The sequence below is a fragment of the Hemibagrus wyckioides genome, linkage group LG13 (assembly GCF_019097595.1).
Source record: "Hemibagrus wyckioides isolate EC202008001 linkage group LG13, SWU_Hwy_1.0, whole genome shotgun sequence".
In the NCBI taxonomy this organism is placed as follows: Eukaryota; Metazoa; Chordata; class Actinopteri; order Siluriformes; family Bagridae; genus Hemibagrus; species Hemibagrus wyckioides.
In genome coordinates this window covers 24,085,092-24,108,391 of record NC_080722.1, presented here as the reverse complement: position 1 = coordinate 24,108,391, position 23,300 = coordinate 24,085,092, and the positions used below count along the sequence as shown (strand labels likewise).

The following is a 23,300-nucleotide window of genomic DNA, read 5'->3' as shown; positions in this document are numbered from 1 at the left end:
TACACATATATACATATATATATATATATATATATATATATATATACATATATACATATATATACATATATATGTACATATATACACACATATATATATATATATACACATATATACACACATATATATATATATATATATATATATATAGCCTTGTGTTTAAAATGTTAAATAAACCACTAGTAAATGGTTGTTTGGATGTTCAGTTGGATGTTTACTGAAGTCAGTATATCTCAGCAATGTCAATCCCTCGGCACACCACACAGTGAGGATATGATCTCTGGAACCTTCTCAGGCTACATTTCTCTTCTTTGAGGTGTTTATAAAAAATTGATAAAAAAGTACAGCATTACAGTCAGAATTTTTGTTACTTTTATTTTAGAAAATGTCCTTTTTAAACTGTGGCGTTTCAAGTCACATCTTGTTTTAAAATACAGAAAATACAGACACATGTAGAACATGAAGACAGCAAAAAAGGAAAACTGGGAGGGGAAAGAAAGCTAACGCTTTTCTGACTGCTTGGGTTTTTTTTCCTTTTTTTGAGAAAATGGAATTGAAGATGAAGACAGATGAAAATGAAAGGAGGGAAGGAGGAAGAGGAGGGCACAGAGAAAGAGGGAGAGAGATGCTGAGAGTTAGTTAGGAAAACTATGGGTTGCTTAATAGTTGGTATTTTAAATTATCTTTATAAAGTCTAATTTAGAATCAAGTCTTTCCGTCCTCACTTTTTAATCGGATTTTTCCCCTCACGTTTTTCTGTTTGTTTTTTTTTAATATTTGATCTGGTAGACCCGGGGGTCCCTTGGTGACCCACCCACCCCCTGACTGTGACACTGAATGGGGGGAGGAGGAGAGGAGACAGACAGAGACAGAGAGAGGGGGAGAGAGGGAAGTGCCGTTCTCGCTCAGCTTCCGGGGCGCCGATGCCCACCGTGCCCTCTCTGGCCGATCCGTGCCCGCCCCCATCACCTCAGGATGATAACGACGACTCCTTCTGTGTTTGCTGTGCTTGTGAACGTTGCATCGACTTCTGCGTTTCCACGTCTCTAAAATGTTTCTCGACCTGCGGCAAAGAGGACAAGTCAAAAAACAGTATTTGTGTCTTTTCAGACTTTATAGGGGTCAAACCAAGTCCATACCATTTTAATGTTTGCCACACTGTGGGTTTTTCAATCCATTGTATAAAATCTTTGTCACATTTCAATAGAAAACAGCATGCTGGACATATGCTGCACCGTATTTCTGACCCACAACTTTTCATTTTTGTTTGTATGATGAATATTTTGCAGCTGGAAACTGTACTGTTTATGATCAACATGACATAAAAATGCCTCCACTGCAGCGTAATGGGTTCTGCCAGCTTGGAATTGGGGAGATATGCATCCGTGCTTTATGAAAAGCGAACCCTTTTCCACATACATTATTTTTCCAGTGGACAAAATCCCCCACCATTGCAGTGTGTTTTTCGGTGGATCATTGTGGACTAAGCGCATGTTAAATTCATCACCGTGAACCAATCAATTGTTCATCACACCCAGAACTACTGCTGCGACCACCAAGGTTTTGCAGAGTTCTTCTTCCAGATTTACTGCATAGCACTACTGCAACATTATTTTATGTGTAACGTGAGTGACTAAGCTCCAAAGAATCTTTCCATACCCTGAGTTACCGTTCTAGTGGAAAGTGTGTTTTTGGTAGGAAATTATTCCATGCTGAAGGGGTGTGATATAGCCCAGAGCAAAGCAGGCTGCTTTATACTGGTTTCCACCTTCAATAAATCTGAAGGAGACATGAGAGGCTATTATTTGATCTGAGACACGGGGCTAGTTTGTTTAGTCATACTTTTACTATGCCAAAGCTGCATATGAGGATAGAGGAAAAGACAAGACAGGAAAAAACAAACAAACACTCCAACTAATTTAAGCATGGCTTGTCTGAATGCAATGTCCAAAAAGATTACATATATAAAAATAACAAAAATTCATCTTTGACATTTCTAAAAAATTATTTGTAAACTGAATGAAACAAATGAGACGAAATCCAGTTTGTGGCCCTTAGTTCGAGAACCATCGAGTTACTGTATTGTCGTGAAGGCTTTATAATCTCTTATGTTTAAGTTGCTTTGGTTAAAAACAATTTAAATGTGCATTCAAAGATCCAGTATACACCGATCAGGCATAACATTATGACCACCTGCCTAATATTGTGTTGGTCCCCCTTTTGCTGCCAAAACAGCCCTGACCCCTTTGAGGCATGTGGACTCCACTAGATCCCTGAAGGTGTGCTGTGGTATCTGAGACCAAGATTTTAGCAGTAGATCCTTTAAGTCCTGTAAGTTGCGAGGTGGGGCCCTTAAAGGACTTAAAGGATACTTTTGATAGATATTGACCACTGCAGACTGGGAACACCCCACAAGAGCTGCAGTTTTGGAGATGCTCTGATCCGGTGGTCTAGCATTCACAGTTTGGCCCTTTTGGTCAAACTCACTCCTTACACTTGTCCATTTTTAACATCAATGTGCCAAAATGTTGACTTGCTGCCTAATATATCCCACCCACTAACAGGTGCCAAGATGAGGAGATTTTTATTTACTTCACCTCTCACTGCTCACAGTGTTATCTCTGATCGGTGTATAGGCCAACATATATCAACATACACTTGATGCAAATATGTAAAGATTCAATAAACAGTTTTATCTATAATTATACTGTTCGATGGGAAGAAAGGGAAACTTACAATTTTGCGTATATGACTTAAAGCACTTCCCTCTTTGCCTTTGCAGTTTTCCACCTGATAGGGTGGCGAGATTATGACGTCATCCATCACGATAATGTTCTTCTCCTGCCATTTGCAGTCTTTAATGCTGGAAGAGGGAAAGAGGTTGAGAGAGTTATTATTTCTTAATGACGGATACAAAATGAAATTTCCATTGTTTAAATAACTATAGAAATCTCAGGTATGTTTAACAAATGAAAACAGAGTGCCACCCAGAATGAATAATAATAAAAGAAAGTACATATTCTTAGTACACTTTGGCTTATTGTTGAGCTCCAAAATTATTAACAAACATCTATGAAGCCTGCACTTTAGGTTCATTTATTCAAATCACCTTTCAGGTAAGGAAGAACCCAATCCGAGCACAGCTCAAAGTTAATGAATTATTTCTACATGCATTTCCTAATCAGCATGCTTATTTATAAACCTTTTATACCAATTCTAAACTAAGACTAGTGCTGAGTTCACACTGCACAATTTTAGCCCTGATTTTCAGTCGCTGACTAGTTTTGCAAAGTCGCCGTCAAATTTGGCATGCTAAATATCTGGACCTGTCAGCGACTTAAAATCCTGCAGTGTGAAAGGAGCTCTGAGTAGAAAATACCTCAGCAATGACCTACAGCCAATGAGAGCGTGAGATACAGGGCAGTGGTCAGTTCGGGAGGAGTTATAGACCACAATATCAGCAAGCATGGCTTCAGTTGGAGCACAATATTATAGTTTAATAGTGTTATAGGTCAGAATAAATAAGCTTTACAACAGCATAAAACAGAAATAAAGCAGCATCAGCAGCACATTGCAAAATTATTAATTTGGTCAATTATACAGAACACACAATTATGTTCCCCCGCACTGACCATTTGAATCAAGAACTTTTTGCAGACACTAACTGGAAACTAAATCTGAGCTGCAAAACACAGCTTTAACCCACATCACTAAGCATACATCCACTACAGCCTCATGTCAATCACACACATACACATCTGCAGGTAAGGCTGATGAGTTTTGTGTGTGCTCTTACGTTTTATGTATAGTCTGGAATAGTTGCTGGCCCTCGACTGAAACCCCAGCGCTGATTGCATAGGCTTGGGACAACTTGTCTTCCTTTTCCGTCCTTGCCCGATTGGCAAGCTGTGGGAGAAAAATAAAACACACACGCTTACCATCAGTCATGAAAACACATCACAGACATGCACTTTATGTAAATGAACCCGATAACGTTGTGAGACAACGGCTAACTTTCTGTCAGCTTTTCTGTCAAAGAAAACATCAAACTAAATTTCCCATCATGCTGCATAAACAAGCAGATGGTAGTGGGCTGTAGAAAATGATGGGAAAAGGCTTATGAGGCATTAAGACTAAAGTATATTGTTTTATTCAGATGACATCATTTGGGTGAATGTTTACTTGAAATATTGCAACTCAACATTTAGCAAAACAAGACTACACTGAATCCTAAAAGGTGTCTTGCTCAGATCTTTTGCTTTCTACCAAGCAACTACTTGAGATCGAGCCGGGGAAAACGCAGTTAAAGAACGACGTTTAATGTAGAACAAAATTAAAGTACGTTTTTGTCTGCGCACTTAAAACAAAAGCATTTAAAAGTTATACAAGCCAACGCTCGACACCTTTTTACACTAAACTGGGATTAAGCTGGTCATCCTGTCGAAATCTCTGCCTAAGCAGTAATGTGCCTCAACACTTTGAGACCGATTTCTCCTCATTCACATTCTCACTCCTCACTGTTTCTTCAACACTTGGTCAAGTAGAGCTCACTTACTTTCAGCATCATGGATAACTAAATCGAATTTTCACCCTTAAGAATAGAAATTTTGCAAGAAATTTGCATGGGTATACAAAGCATTTTCAGCATTCAAACGAACCGAACGGCGGCTAAGTTGCACGTACGTCTGGGAGCCGCTCGAATCTTGTTAGCGTCAGTGGAAAGCCAAGCAAGTGAGTTTAGGAAAAAAAATTTACAGTCAGTGAAAGCTGTTTAGAAAGATCCAGCCCACGATACTGACGCTGCCTTTGCCATGCGTTCAAAAGCTAGGTGATTTTCCGGCCGCTTTTTGTTGACAGATTGGTGGCGTAGGTGGTCTGTTCTATTTTTAGCCCAAGCTTGGTGGCACCACTTCCTGTGAAGACCCTTCACATGGAATGCTTGGCTTGGGTCAGTTCTTTGTAAGCAGCCACACAGTTTACATACGCTTCGTATTGGTCATATTTGTGGGCGGCTGGAACGGATTATCTGCATTTACATTATTTCTTATGGGAAAATTTGTTTAGAAATACACATTTTCACCTTAAGAACTCGCCTCCAGAATGAATTCAATTCCTAAGCTGAGGTTCCACTGTATATGACTTCTCTATGTTATAATAAACATATTAAAATGGTATTTTAAAAACAGAATAGTTAGCAATCCTGTACAGATAGTGTTTTGTACAAATGTCTAAGTGATACGATATTCGTTATATTCCCCACCCCTACTGTCATATTAGAATTTACGATACATACCTAAGGACATTCATTTACAGTGTATAAAATGTGGTTTTCCACACAAATTAAAATCACAAAAGTCACAACCCAAGCGATCCATCTCCTCCTTTAGCTTAATCTGTGCTAATCTCACACAGCACCGGTGTCATTGTTTAAAATGTGCTGCTTTTGTATAAGGAGGTTTGCCGCGGATGAAATGGAGGCGGTGCTGATGTCTCAGCATGCCATCACGCCTGTACTACTGTCTGCCTCTACCATTCTGATTACACTCAGTGATTATCACATACACACCATCTGTCAAGTACTGTACGATCCAAAGTGATGGGTCATGATACTATTCTTTTCTCCTGAGGAGGAGATCTTGTAGGCGAGTTCGAGTTTGGACTCATTGCCTCGTCAGCTTCATGACAAACATTCAAACCATTTAAAACTATATAATACTACATGATAGAATAAAATAGTTCATACATACAAATTCTATTTAAAGAATCTTTTAATTACTTTTGCTAGAATTTATATAAGTTTTTTCTGGATCCATCTTACAAAAGAAGTCCTGAAAGTTTGGGAAAAATAAAATGTCTCATAACATTAAATATTGGGCGGAGCAAAAGTATATGACAGATTAGTACTACAATCTTGACATTTTGGTACTTCCTTGCCCTTCAGTAAACGGCCATGGCTCAATCTAGTATGGACGATACGACACATTGCATCCGCAACTCTGACACAGTTAGTCTGGGTTTGAACGGATGAATGCAACTCTATCAAAGATTCCGTTTTTAACCTTGACGAGTTTCCTCATTGATGATGCCGTCACAGATACAAGTTAAAATCAGTGGTGTCATTAATCACTGGTCAGAAGAACAGATGGCAAATCTGATGTTAGAGATTGTCATATTGTCTGATTCATCTTATGTGAACATGGCTGAAATGATGCAGTCTGTTGAGGAATGTTAAGCTTTTAGATTTTTTCAGATCCCTGGACCTTCTGAGATCCCAACGCTCAGGCTGTTACACTCAATCACCACTTCCTTCCAACCCAAGCTATGTTATGATTTGCAATTATCTACACAGATGACTGTTTAATGTTCTCACATTCATTAATAACTCTCTATATATGGAACTTTAAACTGTTTCCATTCTGTGAGTGGTGTTTTGTGCCCAACGTGGAGTGCGACCACAGCAACAAGCAATATCCGAGCTGAGATTTTCTCGGTTCTGTGAAAGCTTGTAATAATACAACATGCCTCATCAATTCTCCTTAAAAATAAACATGGTAGAAATCTTTTGGAGGGCCAACAGGTCAGGATGATTGCAGTGTTTATGGAGTTATTTTAAAACCGTACGTCATAAGCAGGGGCAAAAATAAATAAATAAATAAATAGGAGCTGTCTTCATAGTACGTTTTTTCTCTTTATGTCTCAAGTCACTCTGATGATCTCACCTGTACCTTTCCATCTGTCAGGTGTTGATCACAGGAGGAATAATGTACCTTCTTACTTCTGGTCAATGGCACTAATGTGTTGTTGCTACATGATCATATACTGTTTGTTTCCCTGATGTCTTATTCAGATGGGATACGATTTCCGAACAAGCGCCTGTTTAATAACATTGCCGGAGGACATCTGTAATAATTATCTGAATAAATCACAAAGATTGGTGTATCCTCACAAGGTCCCTGTATTCGCCAGACTGAAAACCTCCTTTTGCAAACAGCATTTTAATGCAAACTGACTGTTTTGGAGGTTTATTACAGCCCGGAATAAGGAAAAAACAAAACATCATGGAGGACAAGTGACTGCACTTACTTTGCTGACATTCAAAGATGCTAGAGGAGGAGGGGTCTCGGTGCGGTCGTTAATGGTTTCTACATCAGAAACGTAGGCTAAGTTGATCAGGACGATGTCGCTGAGGTTGGGCTTGCCGCTGGAGGAAGCACATTCTGTCAGGAGGGTTAAGGAGAACAAGTGGAAGCAGCTCAAAGTTCTAAAAGCATCTGAAGACTTTCTAACGCTTTGGTTATGAAAATCATAGACAACATATTGTTCATGTGGTGCTTTTTTTTCCCCTTTACATATTATGCAGTGAAAATACTCGACACCAGACACAAGGGCCTAATTAAGTCAAATGCTTTCACACACACAAACTGAGAAAACGGAAATCTGTAAACAAGGAAAAACAGATGACGAAGGCATGCTGAGGCTAACTGCCATCTGGAATATGGAGCATAACTGAGGGGAAGTGGAGACAAATATTACACCGGATCTGAACATTTCCCAAAGAGACTCTACCGCTGACAGATCCATTTACTCTAATGCTAACTTGTCTAGAAAAGCGGTCTGTCTGCATGATAAATGTGTTCAGCGACACGCATCTGCGGAGCTACGCCTGTAAAAAGACTTTAGATACGAGCCAAGACGAACCGTGCTTCATTTTTTGCAATTGTTTCCACAATTTAGAAAGCGTGGCAGAACAACCCCCGCATACCGCTGGGCAAGATAAGGGTTTTGAGTCACAGTGACTCTCTGCAGCTCACAGCCCAGTCCTAGTGAAGGTCCTTAACGGACATCAGTATTCCTGATCTACTGCATCAGCAGAATAAAACCGACATGAACTTCAATATGTTTCTACTGCTGAGAAAAGATATGATGATTCGTTACCTTGAAAGTCATAAGGATTAAAATATAAAATAAATCTAAAACTACAATAAAAGTACGGTGAGAGACACGAGGGAATGTTTTACAGAACCAGACCATGTTTATGATTTTATACAATCTATATTGATAAAGAGCCAGTCTCTATATTGTTAAACAGAGAACATCAGAGATTTCTAAAAGGACAAATTATTCTTTTATTATACTACAGTTGTTGGTGTGGGCACTGGTTACAAACCAGTCTCATAATCCTTGTATAAACTGGGAAATGCTGCCACACAGTCGACAATGTTGATCTTATGCTCAAAATTAGATAAAATGATTAAAATATCTGATGTTTGCAAAGCAATTTAATCTTTATTTTAGGACTGGGGTAAAACAATTTCTGCCGTTTTTCCCCCTTCAGTCTAAAAGTTTTCTGGTTTTCCAAAGAGTCAGCTAAGTCAGACGTGCAGGATAGACAGATTTTATCACATTACTGATTTCAAAATATTGTCTATTTAGCATGACAGAAACTGAGGGTGTCGTTCAGTGTATCTTACACACAGGACAATAAAGTAGTGACGAAAGCAGCAGCCAAAACATTACTAATGTGAGATGAGGGGGAAAGGGGCGGGGCTTCCAGGTGGTCTGTTCATTTTAAAGACACCTGCGTAGCTGTCAATCATCTGTAGATTTGGTTTAGGGTGGTTTAAAGAAGGGACAGAAGATGGCTCTTCTGGCATACGAGAGTGCTAACTCTGACGTGTTGAGAGTACCCCGATGATGAAATGCAGAGCTAAAGTCGGACAGTGTGGATGCACGGCGTGAAGTCCTTTTGAAAACACCGCAATCAGACAAAAGTGTGGATCAAAACATCTGTTCTGTGGGCATCTGCATGAATACTGCAGTGAGAAAGTGAGGGAAGTGTCATGTGTTCTGGCTTACAAGTGACATTTTTTCTTATTTATATAAGCTGCTCAAGTGCAATGGACAGAGCTGCTGCGTCTGTAGTGACACAAGCTTTCTGATGATACAATTTTCATTTACGTTATTACACGACTGATTATTTAGCACCATATTCTTTGCACTGCTGATTTCTACACACACTTGATTGTGCTTTGGTTTGTTGACATTTTCCCCCAGTGTCCATAACTCTTAGCAGTGAAGAAGAGTTTTTAGGGAACACACCCTCCTCATCTAACACTTTCTCATGTCTTTCATTCACGTGTCGTATGAATCCAAATGTTAAACAAACCGAAAGCGTCCATTTTACTCAGACTAACAGATGTGAAAACACTCCTAACTCTCTATCCCAGTTAGGACCAGTTTAACGTTACAATGTGTAAACTGGGCCATGACGGGTCACCACAGAGACAAGAACTACACAATACACAAGAGCAGCTTGTTCAGATTGCTAGTTTTCACAGCATGTGTGATGATCTCCCTCCAAAAAAAAAAAAAAAAGAAAAAGAAAGAAAAGAAAATCATGGCTAAATGCTAAAACAGACAGCATGATAGAGAGTTCACGTCAGTTTAAACGAAAGAAAATGGCTGCGTTCTGTTTACGTTATCAATCAGCAGGATGCGGCAGAAAATTGTACGGGAAAACGTTTTTCAAAGTGAGCTTGAGGTAATCAAGATATTTTTCTTGCCATTAGCATGTTCCCATGTTAATCGTATGCCATCCTCCTGATGGTGGCCTTCAGACGAGGGTCTTAACATTGGCTCACGTTGTGAGATTTTACACCTTCGAGTTATACAGAGCACAGAGTTCTGACTTCCTGCTCCTATGTTCCTCTAAAGTGGCAGTCAGTGCTTTAAATTACAACAAGCAAATATAACTATGTTAATGAACAGAAAGCAAATAATATCTGCAGTATAACCCATTTAAAAGTCAAGCTCACTGCTTAGTTCACTGGTCCTGCTGATCCTTTGCAGAAAATAGTGTGTTGATGAACTCAGGCTTGAGGAGACTGTCCTGATAAGCCAGGTGGAAATTCTTAAGTTACAGGACGTTCTCCTTGTCCCCCCCATCCTCAAAGGATGGAAATTCAGGATTTAGCCAAACGCAGGTAAGGCCGCTGATCTACAAAGTTGTGCATGAACACTCACACAGTAATCACTCACAGTTATTGTCAAATCCGGGCCTTGAACTTGTTTTCTAAAATGTCCATTAGGAATTTTTTGCTGCCCCTTGAACACCTGCGTTTACATTTAAACAGTTTATTATATCAGTAACACTCACGTGTAACATAAGGGACACAAGTATTCAGTACACAGACAGGAGGTGTAGGAAAATAAAGAGTGATGTTATGTTGCTTTAAAATCTTCTAGATGTAGGCTATATCACTAGATGGACCTCAGAGCTGAAACATCCCTGTCCATCAGGTGTCCAAGTGGAACTGTAAAATGTTCGGCAAGTATTTATTAATCTTTAAAACCCAGAAGACCCAGCCTTAGGACTAGAATACAACTCGAGACACAAACCTGAATGACATACTACACAACTTTGTACCCTATCGTCTAGTGCAGAAGTGTCCGGTCTTATCCACACATTATCCGCAAGTTCCGGTGTCTGTGCAGCTTTTCATACTAATCAAGCAGCGGACACACCCGATTCTATCTGTTTAATTAGTTGCTCTTGGTTTAGGCTCAGGTGTGGCTTCTGCTTGGTTGGAATGAAAACCCGCATCCACACCGGCCCTATGAGGATAAGAATGGACACCCCTGATCTGGCACACGAACAGCTTTTTACTAAGTGGACGTATGAGGCGTTTCCAAGTCACTCAAAAATGACGCTCATAGCATGACCTTCTAAATTGTTGAAATATGAATCAAAGTGTGCGCTAATTTAAAAGACATTTGTAAGACGTCTCGTCCACCAGAGCATCCTCAGCTATCGTGAAATTTCTCTCATCCGCAGTCTGTGTCTGGTAGCCCCGCCCCTCTTCCACTACATAAAGCAAAGCGTTGAGCGTTGAGCGCATGAAGTGTCCAATATTCCACACTGGTTTTCTTTCCCTCGAAAAACGTCAGAGTACTCCAAGCACTTGTTTGACTTTTCAGTGTGAATACATGATTCACACTATTTATAATGTTGAATAGTGCGCAAGTATGCAAGCTGTGATGATCAGAGATGGATGAACAGAAATATTCGTCCATATTATTGGACCTACACTGGTGCAGTATGTCAGGACAGAATCAACAATGACTAAAATAACTATGTAATTAATTCAAATGTGCCAAATAAATGAATGAAATGAAGGAGGAGATGATGAATTTCCATTGCGACCCCATTTGTAAATCACACAACACCAATCAATCAATCAATCAATCAGGTCCATTAATCCAGTGGTTCTGGTCCATTTTAAGCGCAGGGGACATGCTGCACTGAAAACCCTTCATTACTGTAATAACCAGTCAGAGCGTGTTCATAACTTAAACAGCTCTCAAACAGACGGAATAACACTGCACTGGTGATCCGAACTAAATTTCAGTTTAAACAGCGCTACACACAACCTGTTCACTCACTCTTACAGCTTATAACAACAAGGTGATAGATGCGGACGGTATCCTACTAATCTTGTTAGTAGTAGTATGCATTTCCTCTTCTCCTACGTGATTTCTGCTTCAACTCTGCACTTGCATGGAAACATACTCAAAGTATCAAAAGTACTCAGAGTTATGGCTGTTATTCATGTCTGGAGTGTCTGAACTCGATTTTCCTGGACACAAATGAATTGCAGTACATTATTAGCTGCAATATCTCACAGCCTGCTAAAGATCCATACCCAACTACATTTCTATGTAGTTTAATTCAAGTACCAATATTAATTTAAAAAAGGTACAATTTTTAGCTGTCTGATGAAGCTAACAAAGTCTCAGGATTATATTGAACAAAAACTTCTGAGCTAAGTTAAGTTTGTCACATAAACGTTACTGCAAAGTAAAATTCTTTCTTCATATATCCCATCCTCGCGGGTTGGGGTCAGAGCGAAGGGTCAGCCATGATAACGAGTTAAGTCTTCTTAAAGCAGTTGTGTTTTAACCATAAACTTTGCATCAGAGCTGAACGTGGATGCGAGACACTATACGATCTCAACCCTCCTCCTAAACACACCTACAGACACTAGACACCACTGGGCTTTCGATGATCTAGCTAATCTTGAGCAACATAAAAACTTTATTCACACACAGTATGGCTTACATTAACGTGTGGATATTCTCCTGACCAGACACTGCCTCTGACTTTTCACTGGAAAGTGGACCGAGCAATTTGGTGGTTTCTTTAAAGTCAAAGCTTTTAATGTGAAGAGCTTCTCCAACTTTAGAAGGTGGGTTGAGATCGTACGGTGTCTCACGTTGAGCTCCGAAAGAAAAAGTAGCTTGCGCTCGTTATTATGGCGACCCACATCCCCACACACACTAGCAGTGCTTTACTAACCCATAACTACTCACAACAAACATGATAACGGTAAACTGTGGCCTCTGTAAAGCGAGACGAAATACAAACTAGTGTGCTGAAATGTCAGGGAAACGTTTAACCGGGAGAAACGTTCCCATCTTTATGCTGAAAATAACACGGAGAAGAGATTTTTATAGAGTCTTAAAAATATCCATTACAGGACTTTTGTTTCAGTCTGGTGAGAGACCTTTGTAGAAGATTTTTTGGAATAGCTTTCTTTTTGTTTCTGACCACCGGCTTTTTTGAAACGGTCAATTAATAATGAAACTGACATTTTAGGACTAGGTTAGGAAAATATTCAAGCTTTTAAAACACTCCTATGCAAGAATTATTCAGGAATATCACACAGTGTTTTCAGTGAAGCCCACCGTGTTTCTCTTCTCAGTAAATGAAAGTATAAAAAATTCATACAGAAACCAAGGCACATATTTCATCAATGACTCAGAAGCTACCTTACTGGCCAAGCCACATTTGTCCACTTCCATTAAAAAGAATCCAGGTCTAAGAGGAAGCCAGGACCAGACCTTCAGAAACCACTTGAACACCACAACCTTAAAGCCGCTGTGTCAAGAGCGTGTGACGTCCAGCTTTACAGCGGCTAAGCTAACTAGCAAGCTCAGACTTTAACAATCTGAACCGTGTCCCTCACCAAAGCTGGTTATTTCTACAAATCCTTCACACCGACATTTAACACACCGAATTGTCCAGGATTATAGCAACGGACACAAACACCACCTAGCTCGCTAAACGGCTAACATTTGCTAATCAACACACACACACAATAATGCGCACTAGCTGCTTTATAGTCTAAGAGTAAACATTCAACACAAGATAAAAAGATATTAAACACACCAACAACACGTCCATCTGCTGAAATCTGACGTTTGTTTATTGTACACGCTGTACGCGTAAGAGCGAGATGTGATGCGATACGCTAATGCTAACTTAGCTAGTGAGGTAGCAAGGACAGGTAGAGTGGCTAGGCTAGGCTAGCTCAGTTAACATGTCAAAAAAAACCCACAGGAGCAAGGAAAAGTAAAGAGCAGCGGAGAAGTTTATTTTGTGAGGAGCGGGAATTAAAAACCAGAGCGGCACAAATTCATAAAGAGAGCGGAAATTGGGAGTTTTGAATGAAGGTAGAAAGAGAAGTGTGTGAAGCTAGCAGCGCATATAAACACGCCTGGAACACAAGTCTGCTGCGCTAACAGCTACAGCAGGCCCCGGACAAACCGCCGCGCGAGCCGCGGGGGGCAGCGTCCCGGAAACCCCGAGCGCGTGAAAAGGATACTCAGAGTTAACATCTTGGTCTGGTAGTCAAAGGCGACGACTTCTCCTTGCAAACGTTGGCCCAGGCAGGTGAAGCAAGAGACATGGCTCCCAACGCTGAAATACTCCCCCGGTCCAGGAGCCGCCATCTTCTCCGCCAGGGGAAACCGGAGCGCCAGCTTTACGTAAACGCACGCGACGGCGTGACTCCGCTCCAGGAAACTGGGCGTGGTCACATGACGCGCAAGTACAAAAGGGCTGCGTCCCCGAGCCTGCGCACTAGCGTACTGCGTAGGGCGTTAATCCCTCAAGGTGGAGTATTAGTTCAGGCATACTGTCTAGTATGCTAGTATGCAGGGTGCTGAAGGACTCGAGCCATTCATGATTACCGCTCTTACTGATCTGTAATCTCATCCTCTTCTCCAAACTTTTTTTTTAAACACACACACACACACACACACATATATATATATAGACCCCGATCAGGACAGATTTACTGTATCTTCATAATAATACATTCGAACATGTTTAAATGTGAACAGTAATTCATCTTCAGTAAGCACTTTATACTGTAAACACTCATGTGTGTATACATTTTGATGTTGTAAGAAACCACACACACACACACACACACACCTAGGGGCAATTAAGAGGAGCCAATCCAGCTTCCAGCTGTATGCTTGTTATTAAGAGGTGGGAGAAACTAGAGAACCTGGAGGGAACCTACATAGAGAACACACATGAGGTTAGGTTCAAATGAAGGACCATGAAGCTGTGAGGCAGCAGTGCTACCTCCTACACCGCCTTACCACCCCGAACTATATCTATTTATTGCAGCTTTTTATTCTTTAAACTTACAGAACACCCTTTTTTTATTAGAATAGGCGATATTAGTCTATATGCTTCTGAGTTACTGGGGTTTGGATTAAAGCCATTCAATTCACACAGCCATGCTGTAATAGAGGCAATGTCACTGAGGAAGAGACAGGAGTCAGAGCTGGAGGTAGCAGAGAATGGTAGGAGAATGTTGGACATGGAGCTGCCAGGCAGGAGGCAAAGAGGAAGGCTGAAGAGGAGGTATATGGATGTAATAAATGAGGAACAAATGAGGTACAAGTGTTAAGGATGGTGGAGATAGGTGGAGAGAGATGATTCGCTGTGGCCACCCCTGAAGGGAAGAAGAAGAAGAAGAAGAAGAAGAAGAAGAAGAAGAAGAAGAATTCACACACAAAAAGACTCACTTAGAGAACTATATTTTGAGGTGAATCAGGTTGTGTAGATCCTTATATAATATAATATAATACAATATAATATAATATAATATAATATAATATAATATAATATAATATAATATAATATAATATAATATAATATAATATAATATAATATAATATCCTGTGGACTGAATTGAGTGACCTCATGCACAATGTTCTATAACCTTTGCAGAAATGATGGAGGGTCCGGTAATTTTCATTTATCTCTTGTATGCTCTTTATTCTGGTCAGCGTCACCATGGATACATGGAGTACATCAGGTGTAATGTGGGAATAGCATGTATTTTGAGAGGTGGGAGAATCCAGAAAAAAAGCCCACATGGATACAAGGAGAACATATAAAACTTATATATAAGATATAGACTGATATGTGAGGTCAGGATTGAATCGGAGACAACAGAGTTGTAAAATAAAAAGACTCAAAACATCACCATACTATTCATTTTCTTGAAAGTTGGCAATAATTCTGCAGTTTCTGTGCTCTTAGAGTAACCTCTAGCTGTAGTCCAGTATTTCGCGTTTTCGTTTTTTCAGTCCCATGCCGGCTTCCGTATCAAAATGTACACAGACGCTTAGTGCTCTGCTGCCAACGTATCCTCTCAGTGGATTAGCATTAGCGTTCAAGATGTTTTTAAGGAAGCAGCGTGTTAAATGTTATTATTCGCCTTAGTTGTTATTCTTGTTAAACTCTTCGCAGCGGTCTACGACACACCGAACACCATTCAGTCTTACTGCTGCTAGTTAGCGACTTAACTTAGCAAGCTAGCTCGCTCCATTACAGCTGTTCTGTTATCTGATGCTAATTAGTAGCCTTCAGCAAAATGGAGACAGTGTACACTCAAGGCATTTGGATGGCCGAACATCTACAGTCCCAAACCAGAAATTATAAATCTTTCTGGCTGCTCGTTACTCATATGGGAGACCCAAAAGCGGCGTTTCTGCTCGTTTTCCCACCCGTTTTCTACCTGCACAGACGCACCGGGATCGCCATCCTCTGGGTGGCTGCAGTATCAGAGTGGCTTAATCTCGTTTTTAAATGGTAATACGTGGCAAAAAGTGCATTTTAATGGTGTAATAGTTTGTGAGACGTGTTTATGTTTCAAAAGGAACGTGGTAATTGAGCTTATCGTTCATTCATCACAAAAACACACTTTAAACAGGACGGAAGCTATTACAAACTAGTCCACTGAAAGAGCCAGAAATGCTTAACCGGAAGTCGTTGACCCTTTTTGGATCGAATCCAACGATCAGTTCTTGTGCTGGTTATAATCAGATTAATTCCTTATAAATCCTACAAACCTTCAACCCCTCGCTCTCTCAGACACTCACTCTGTCTGGTAGTGATATTAAAATGGAGGTTAAAATCGTATATCTATCAATAGCTTGCTAGTGAAACCATTAGCGTTGAGGTATAGCAACAAATTTCATTTTCAAGCCTGTGGCTAAGCACTGCAAATTCAACGAAACCTTTCATTCAAACAAAAACACATTACAGATGCCCTGTGAAAGTGTTTCTGACCCGTCCCTCGTGATATTGATTTCTCTAAAGCAGAACTCCTGTCATGTTTCATTCTTTACATGTGACCGGTTCAGTTAAATCATCTCATCTCTACATTACTAATTTACTTCTCCTGTCCTGCTTTATCTCTTACACAGGGTCCTGTTTGGTGAAAGGCCTTATTGGTGGATAGGTCAGTCGGGTTTATTTGTGAAAAACATCCCTTCGGTCCAGCAGTTCCAGTCCACCTGTGAGACGGGACCAGGTTAGATATAACTAACACAACTTCTCAGTGCTCATTGTTCAGTGTGTTAATATCGGCTTTGTCAAAGATGATTCCAAGTACTCCGAGTGATCATTCTTCCGTATATCACCTAATCAGCACTTCTATGTTGTTAATTCACCGTTTCGCATTTTCCAGGTAGCCCCTCAGGCCATGCCATGGTCACTGCTGCAGTCTGGTGGGTGCTGGCATCATCCCTGGGGTCTTTTCTTCATTCTCGCTCTGGCAGGTCAGTCAGAATAAAGCAGGATTCGTATTTTGGATGTTATGCTGAATAGTTGGATGTATCAAACGTATTTGGAACATAAATTTTTATCTGTAACATGTACTCTCTTAAACACAGTAAGATACTGGCTGCCATACCGTACATCTTCTACACGCTGCTGTTGGGAGCAGTCGGTCTGTCTCGAGTCTTCATTTTGGCTCATTTTCCACATCAGGTCATTGCTGGCATTCTGACAGGTCAGTGTAAATTTCATCTACTCTATTTACTTAATGAATAAAACGTGACAGGTTTACTGTTAAAGGACAGGGTGGTTCGATGTGTCCTGATATGATGACGAGTTACTGTTCCCACAGCAAAGTTTATTTATTCATCTTGTACCTCAGAAGTTTGTCACTGCTAACACATCTCACATATTTTTATCAAGTAATAGTTACGCTAAATGTTGTAAAACATCCGCTGTGGTATAAGTGAGGAATAACATGACGGGCCATACTGTTATACGAGTCACTTTTATCTTTCAGTATTCTATTAATACATATATATATATATATATATATATATATATATATATATATATATATATATATATATATATACAATAGAGAAGGAAGATACACCCCTTTGGGACACCCCTCATGATTCCAATCACTTCCATGGCCACAGGTGTATAAAGTCCAGCACCTAGGCATTCAGACTGCTTCTACAAACATTTGTGAAAGAATGGTTTGCTCTCAGGAGCTCAGTGAATTCAAGCGTGGAATAAGCTTATTGCACAGGTTTGCCACCTGTGCAATAAGCTTATTCATGAAATTTCATCACTACTAAATATTCCACAGCCAACTGTCTGTGGTATTATAACAAAGTGGAAGCAATTGGGAACAACAGCAACTCAGAGACGAAGTGGTAGGCCATGTATGAGGTGCACAGTGTGCAGAAGTCACCAACTTTCTGCAGAGTCAATATCTACAGACCTCCAAACTTCCTGTGGCCTTCAGATTAGCTCAAGAACGGTGTGTAGAGAACACCGTGTAACGGGTTTTCATAGCCGAGCAGCTGCATCCGAGCCTTACATCACCAAGTGCAGTGCAAAGTGTCAGATGCAGTGGTGTAAAGCACACCGCCAGTGGACTCTAGAGCAGTGGAGCAGTGTTCTCTGGAGTGATGCTCTCAGAGATGCTTCTCTGTCTGGCAATCCAATGGATGAGTCTGGGTTTGGCGGCTGCCAGGAGAACGGTGTTTGCCTGACTGCATTATGCCAAGTGTAAAGTTTGGTGGAGGGGGTGTTATGGTGTGGTGTTGTGTTTCCAGGGGTAGGACTCGACCCTTATTTCAGTGAAAGGAACTCTTAATGCTTCATCATACCAAGACATTTTGGACACTTTGTGGGAACAGTTTAGAGATGACCCCTTCCTGTTCCAACATGACTGCACACCAGTGCACAAAGCAAGCTCCATAGATGATGACATGGATGAGTGAGTTTGGAACTTGACTGGCCTGCACAGAGATCTCCTAACAGAAAATATAACCATATCAGCGAATATATCCTTGTTTTTTGTTAAATAACAAGACCTTTTTTTTTAAAAAAAAAGGTTGTTTTTCAGGCATGATGCTGGGAGTGTTTTTAAACCGCACAGTGCCAGATTGTCGCCCCCTGCTGTTCTTCCTGTGCTCCAGCATGGCTCTGCTGTTTGGAGCGCTGCTCATGCACGCTGGGCTGAAGAACGTTGGCATCGACCTCGCCTGGTAAGTCCAACATTGTTCTTTACTTTGCTATAAACCCACTAAAATAGGGTTCATATAAATGCAGCTTATATGCCATCCTAATGAAACTTAAAAACAAAACAGTACCATGAATCATGATGAAATTTCAACTAAGAGCAAACGATTTGTTCTCCCTGTGTTGTGTTTAGCTGATGCTCAGAATAGGATCACATTCCTGACACAGGTTTCCTATGAATTTATACAGATATGATGATTTTTTTTGTCAGTCAAACAACATACCGAGCTTGACCTGATTTCTTGTCTTTTTGTATTTGAAATTTGTGCTTTTTATTATTTCTAAATCACTGACCTTACCCATTTTCACTAAACCCAGGTCTGTCGCGTTGGCCAAGAGATGGTGCTCTAAGTCTGAGTGGGTTCGCATGGACACAAATCCGTTCTCTTCTCTGAGCCGTGATGCTGGAGCACTGCTCGGGCTGGGGCTTGCCCAGTTCTGGAAGCCTGGAGGATGGCCACTTCCCTGGGTCCCGAAGACCCTCTGCATGGCACTGTCCTCCATGGCCCTGTACCATGTGAGCCGGTTTCCTCTGCCTACAGCTCCAGCCCTGCTTTTTTACTCACTATTTTTCCTCAAATATGTCATAGTGCCCCAGGTAGTGATGGTGCTGGTACCTGGCCTGGTGCATCTCCTTACAGCCAAACCAAAGAAGGACTGAGGATTATGAGAAGAGACTGACTTTTAACCTCTGTATGCAGTCAAAAATGGCCATTGAAGGTAGTGTATCATCAAATGGCTGCCAGTTATGTGGAGGATCATCACGTTAGGTGTCGTAAGTTATAATCCTACATTCAGACCAAATTTATTCTTCAGCAATTCCTCTGACACCAGTTGAACAGTGAAGCATTTACATTTGAGTGAGTCCTGCTTAGACTAGCTTTTTACATTATTTATTCTACAGATGTGACTACAGAATCTTCTACAGAATCTTCCATACTGAGAAGATTTTATTACACACAGAAGGGAAATTGTTCAGTCTCATTAAAAAAACAATGAAAACACTCCAAGTCCAAAATAGTCCTTTCATCCAAAACATTTCATCAATCCATATCCATCCACCAGTCTAAACCCTTCCTAGGGTAGAACCATCCTCAAGTCTGAAACCATCCAACCATTTAAATTGTCCCCTAGTCCAGAAAAACCACACCCAGTCCAAACACTTTCTTAGTTTAAAAACCATCACTTCCAAAACCTAGCTTCAAGTACAAACCATTTTACTTAGAGTATGAATGTCATGTAAATATCCCAATCACTCAAGATTGACAGATTAATATTAAAGGAAATGTCCAGAGAAATCGTCTCATCTTCAGTACTCTCAGTCCTGAGCAGTGAGCATTTTGCCACTTCTCTGTTTTCAGCATCGTTTATCTATCCAGAGCGATTACATGTATCTTATTTATACAGCTGAGCAATTCAGGGTTAAGGGCCTTGCTCAGGGGCCCAGCAGTGGCAACTTGCTGGTCTTCAGATTCAAGCTCACAACCTTCTGATCAGTAGCCCAACACCTTAACCACTGAGCCTTGACTATGTCCCTGTTTTCTTAGGTATAAATACCTAAATTTGCTTACATATACAGTTTGTTGGTCATCTATCTTAATTAGGAAATACACGTTGTTGGTACAAGGTCATAGAATTGCACAGGCTAGTTCATTTCTAGAAAATTCTACTCCTGGATGCCACTGCTATAGCCCCCTATCTTAGAGACCAAAGTCAACCTTTCTGATCATGAACATAATCTGCAGCAGAAATAAGGAAAAGCCCCCCAGCTCACTGAAAAACATGCACACAGAATCGTTGGTGGCTAGCGATCTAAGGGCCCATGGTTAATTCTGCTAGTACTGTGAATCTGGTCGTCTGATTGAAATGAGGACTTGACTGTAAACGGAATATTGAACATTTCGACACTGTATGCAGTATTACATATATTCTCAGTTGGAGATAAAAACCTAATTGGCTCTTCTGTTCTCCTGACCAAAATGTACATCCAAATCAGCACATACACCTTTCAGTGCTTTTCATCATCTATATATGTTTAGCACCCTTTGACACCGGTAACACAATGGCACTGCCATTAACAATAATGTGTTACCTAGAGAGAAAATGAGCCAGACTAAATGCAACATCAAGCATAATTGCAGATAGTGGGAGCCTTATTGTGTGCTCATAACACAAAGGAAAACTAACGTCATAGCAGTGGCCTGATATATTATCGCCATTTTTGTGGCAGTAACCGGGAGAATAAAGGCATTATTGTATAAAAAAGGGCCTTTAGTCTGTACATAATTGAAAACCAGTGATGTGAATTGGTATCCACATGCACAAGCATAGAAATACAAAGAGCTTTATAAAAAAGGAGGGTCTCAGATCCTGTACAAACTATAAACTTTGTTAAACAAATAAATTGTTTTGAAGAAATTGTTTAAAAATTTGATTTAAAAAGTTGCATTAAAATATAACTACACTACATCCAACATATGACACTGCCATAAAACATTGTCAACTACATGGACTGTACTGGAATTGTCTGTGTCGCATTTTGTTTTAATTTTTTCCAATTTAGGTGTTTCATGCAAGAGGTCATTCATGTAGAATTTGGCCACTAGCTTGAGTCTTCCTTTTATTTTTTACTCTCACACCCTCGCACATGAGCTCAGGACTAAGACCCGAGTAGTTATAGTAAAAATAATCTACCTTTATTATTAAACGGTTAACAATATTTCAGATTCAGAGCCTAAAAACTTTCCTGAATGGATCTTTCCAAATAACATGACATTGGAGCAGCATGTAATATGACTTGAGAACGTCTATTAAAGATCTACTAGGGACTTTTGCTGCACCAGAATGGTGAAGGTTTATCTGAAAAAGGTATACAGGAGAAGTCAGTCTTCCTTCCACTATTCTCAAGTTACTACTGTTTTATTGTCAGCTTAAATATTGGAGTGATTTGATTACTGTAGATTTTCCTTGTGGTGTGTTTTGCAGTCTATCTACCTGGTTTGTTTTCTGAATATAATTTTTTTTTATACATACATAGAAGAGCATTTGAACATAACAGATGCTGGTCCTGCACTAGGACCCTTTCAGACGTTGTGTTTGTGGCTTATGTGTGATAACAATGAGGCGGTTAGGTAGGATGGGACTAAAAATAAACTGCTTCCCACTGGGTCCATCTGGCTATATGTACTGCTGCTTATTGTTTACTAGCTAAAACAGCGAGTGAGCTGACGACTGAAGACCTTGACTTCACTCCAATTATGGCAAACCTGTCGCATTGTATTGGATCCGTTTTGGGTTTGAACCACTGTGTAGCTTTAACATTATGGTAAGGGACTCTGTCTTTTTGGAAGGTCAAATGTCGAAGTCCAAGGCTTCTTCCAAGCACCATCTTGACCATAGAGGCAGAGAAAGCTGGATCCTTCAACTTTTAAGAGAAAATAGTGCAAATCAGGCTGGGGTACAGATTGTTTACATGTTTACACCTCTTATCGTATGCTTCTGTCCAGATTCTCTTCGGACGTGACTTCTGCCAAGACTTCCTTTTACAAGCTTGAGGCTTCTGCACAAGATCCCTGAAAGCTCCACAACATCATCTCTGCACTACTCAACCTGGATCCATTACATCAGGACAGGTACCAACTGCCTTTAAGCAAGCAAGGGTTATCCCTATACTAAAGAAACCTGCTTTGGATCCCTCTGACATCCATAATTACAGACCAGTGTCACTCCTCTCCTTTCTTTCAAAAATTCTCAAACGAATTGTTTATAATCAGCTGTCTGACTATCCCTTGCAGAATAACCTCCATGATCCCAACCAGTCTGGCTTCAAAGCAGCACATTCCACAGAGACTGCCCTTTTGGCAGTCACTGAGAAACTACATACTGCTAGATCAGCCAAGCTGTCATCGGTCCTCATCCTCCTTGACCTTACTGCAGCATTTGACATGGTTAACAACAAGACTCTCTTGTCCACCCTCAGGAGTCTTGGAATTTGTGGAACAGCATGGGAATGGTTTGCTTCCTACCTGGATGGTCGCTAATATCAGGTAACATGGAAGGGATTGACGTCTGCCCTACGCAGACTCTCTATTGGTGTCCCACAAGGCTCAGTACTTGGTCCTCTCCTTTTCTCCCTCTACACTCACACTCTTGGCAAAGTTATATCCTCACATGGCTTTTCATACCACTGCTATGCTGATGACACCCAACTTATCTTCTCCTTCCCTCCCTCAGATACCACAGCTTCTGCCCAAATCTCAGCGTGTCTGGCGGACATTTCATCTTTGATGATAGCTCATCAGCCGTAACTTAATCCCAGCAAAACTGAACTGCTGGTCATCCCAGGTGATTCATCCCCAGACAAGGATCTTGCATTGTCTCTGAACAACTCAATGATCTCCCCTTCAGCCACTGCTCCCAACCTTGGGGTAACCATGGACAATCAACTGTCCTTTTCCTCCCATGTTGCCAATGTGACATGCTCATGTCAGTTTCTTCTGTACAACATCAGAAGGATCCGACCATTTCTATCCACACAGGCTACTCAAGTGCTTGTTCAGTCTCTGGTTATTTCAAGACTGGACTACTGCAACTCTTTACT

General features: G+C 40.6%; 2 protein-coding genes across 3 annotated transcripts; one reads left to right on the top strand and one right to left on the bottom strand.

The window, feature by feature from the left end:
- Positions 1–757: 757 nt before the first annotated feature.
- Positions 758–13,837, bottom strand: lsm12b (LSM12 homolog b). The gene is made up of 5 exons (XM_058406856.1): positions 13,665–13,837; positions 7,084–7,217; positions 3,797–3,906; positions 2,737–2,863; positions 758–1,063 (listed from the first exon to the last, which is right to left on the bottom strand). The coding sequence occupies exons 1-5, from the start codon at positions 13,789–13,791 to the stop codon at positions 971–973; spliced, it is 591 nt and encodes a 196-aa protein (XP_058262839.1). The 5' UTR covers positions 13,792–13,837; the 3' UTR covers positions 758–970.
- A 1,620-nt stretch (positions 13,838–15,457) lies between these two features.
- Positions 15,458–22,260, top strand: g6pc3 (glucose-6-phosphatase catalytic subunit 3). Of its 2 annotated transcripts, none has more exons than XM_058405741.1 (6): positions 15,458–15,955; positions 16,573–16,679; positions 16,836–16,926; positions 17,041–17,159; positions 18,525–18,666; positions 19,019–22,260. In XM_058405741.1, exons 1-6 carry the CDS (start codon positions 15,738–15,740, stop codon positions 19,359–19,361), a joined length of 1,020 nt encoding a protein of 339 aa, XP_058261724.1. In that variant the 5' UTR covers positions 15,458–15,737; the 3' UTR covers positions 19,362–22,260. The 2 variants fall into 2 exon arrangements, with proteins under 2 accessions (XP_058261724.1, XP_058261723.1); XM_058405740.1 differs by having other exon boundaries at positions 18,513–18,666.
- Positions 22,261–23,300: the final 1,040 nt, after the last annotated feature.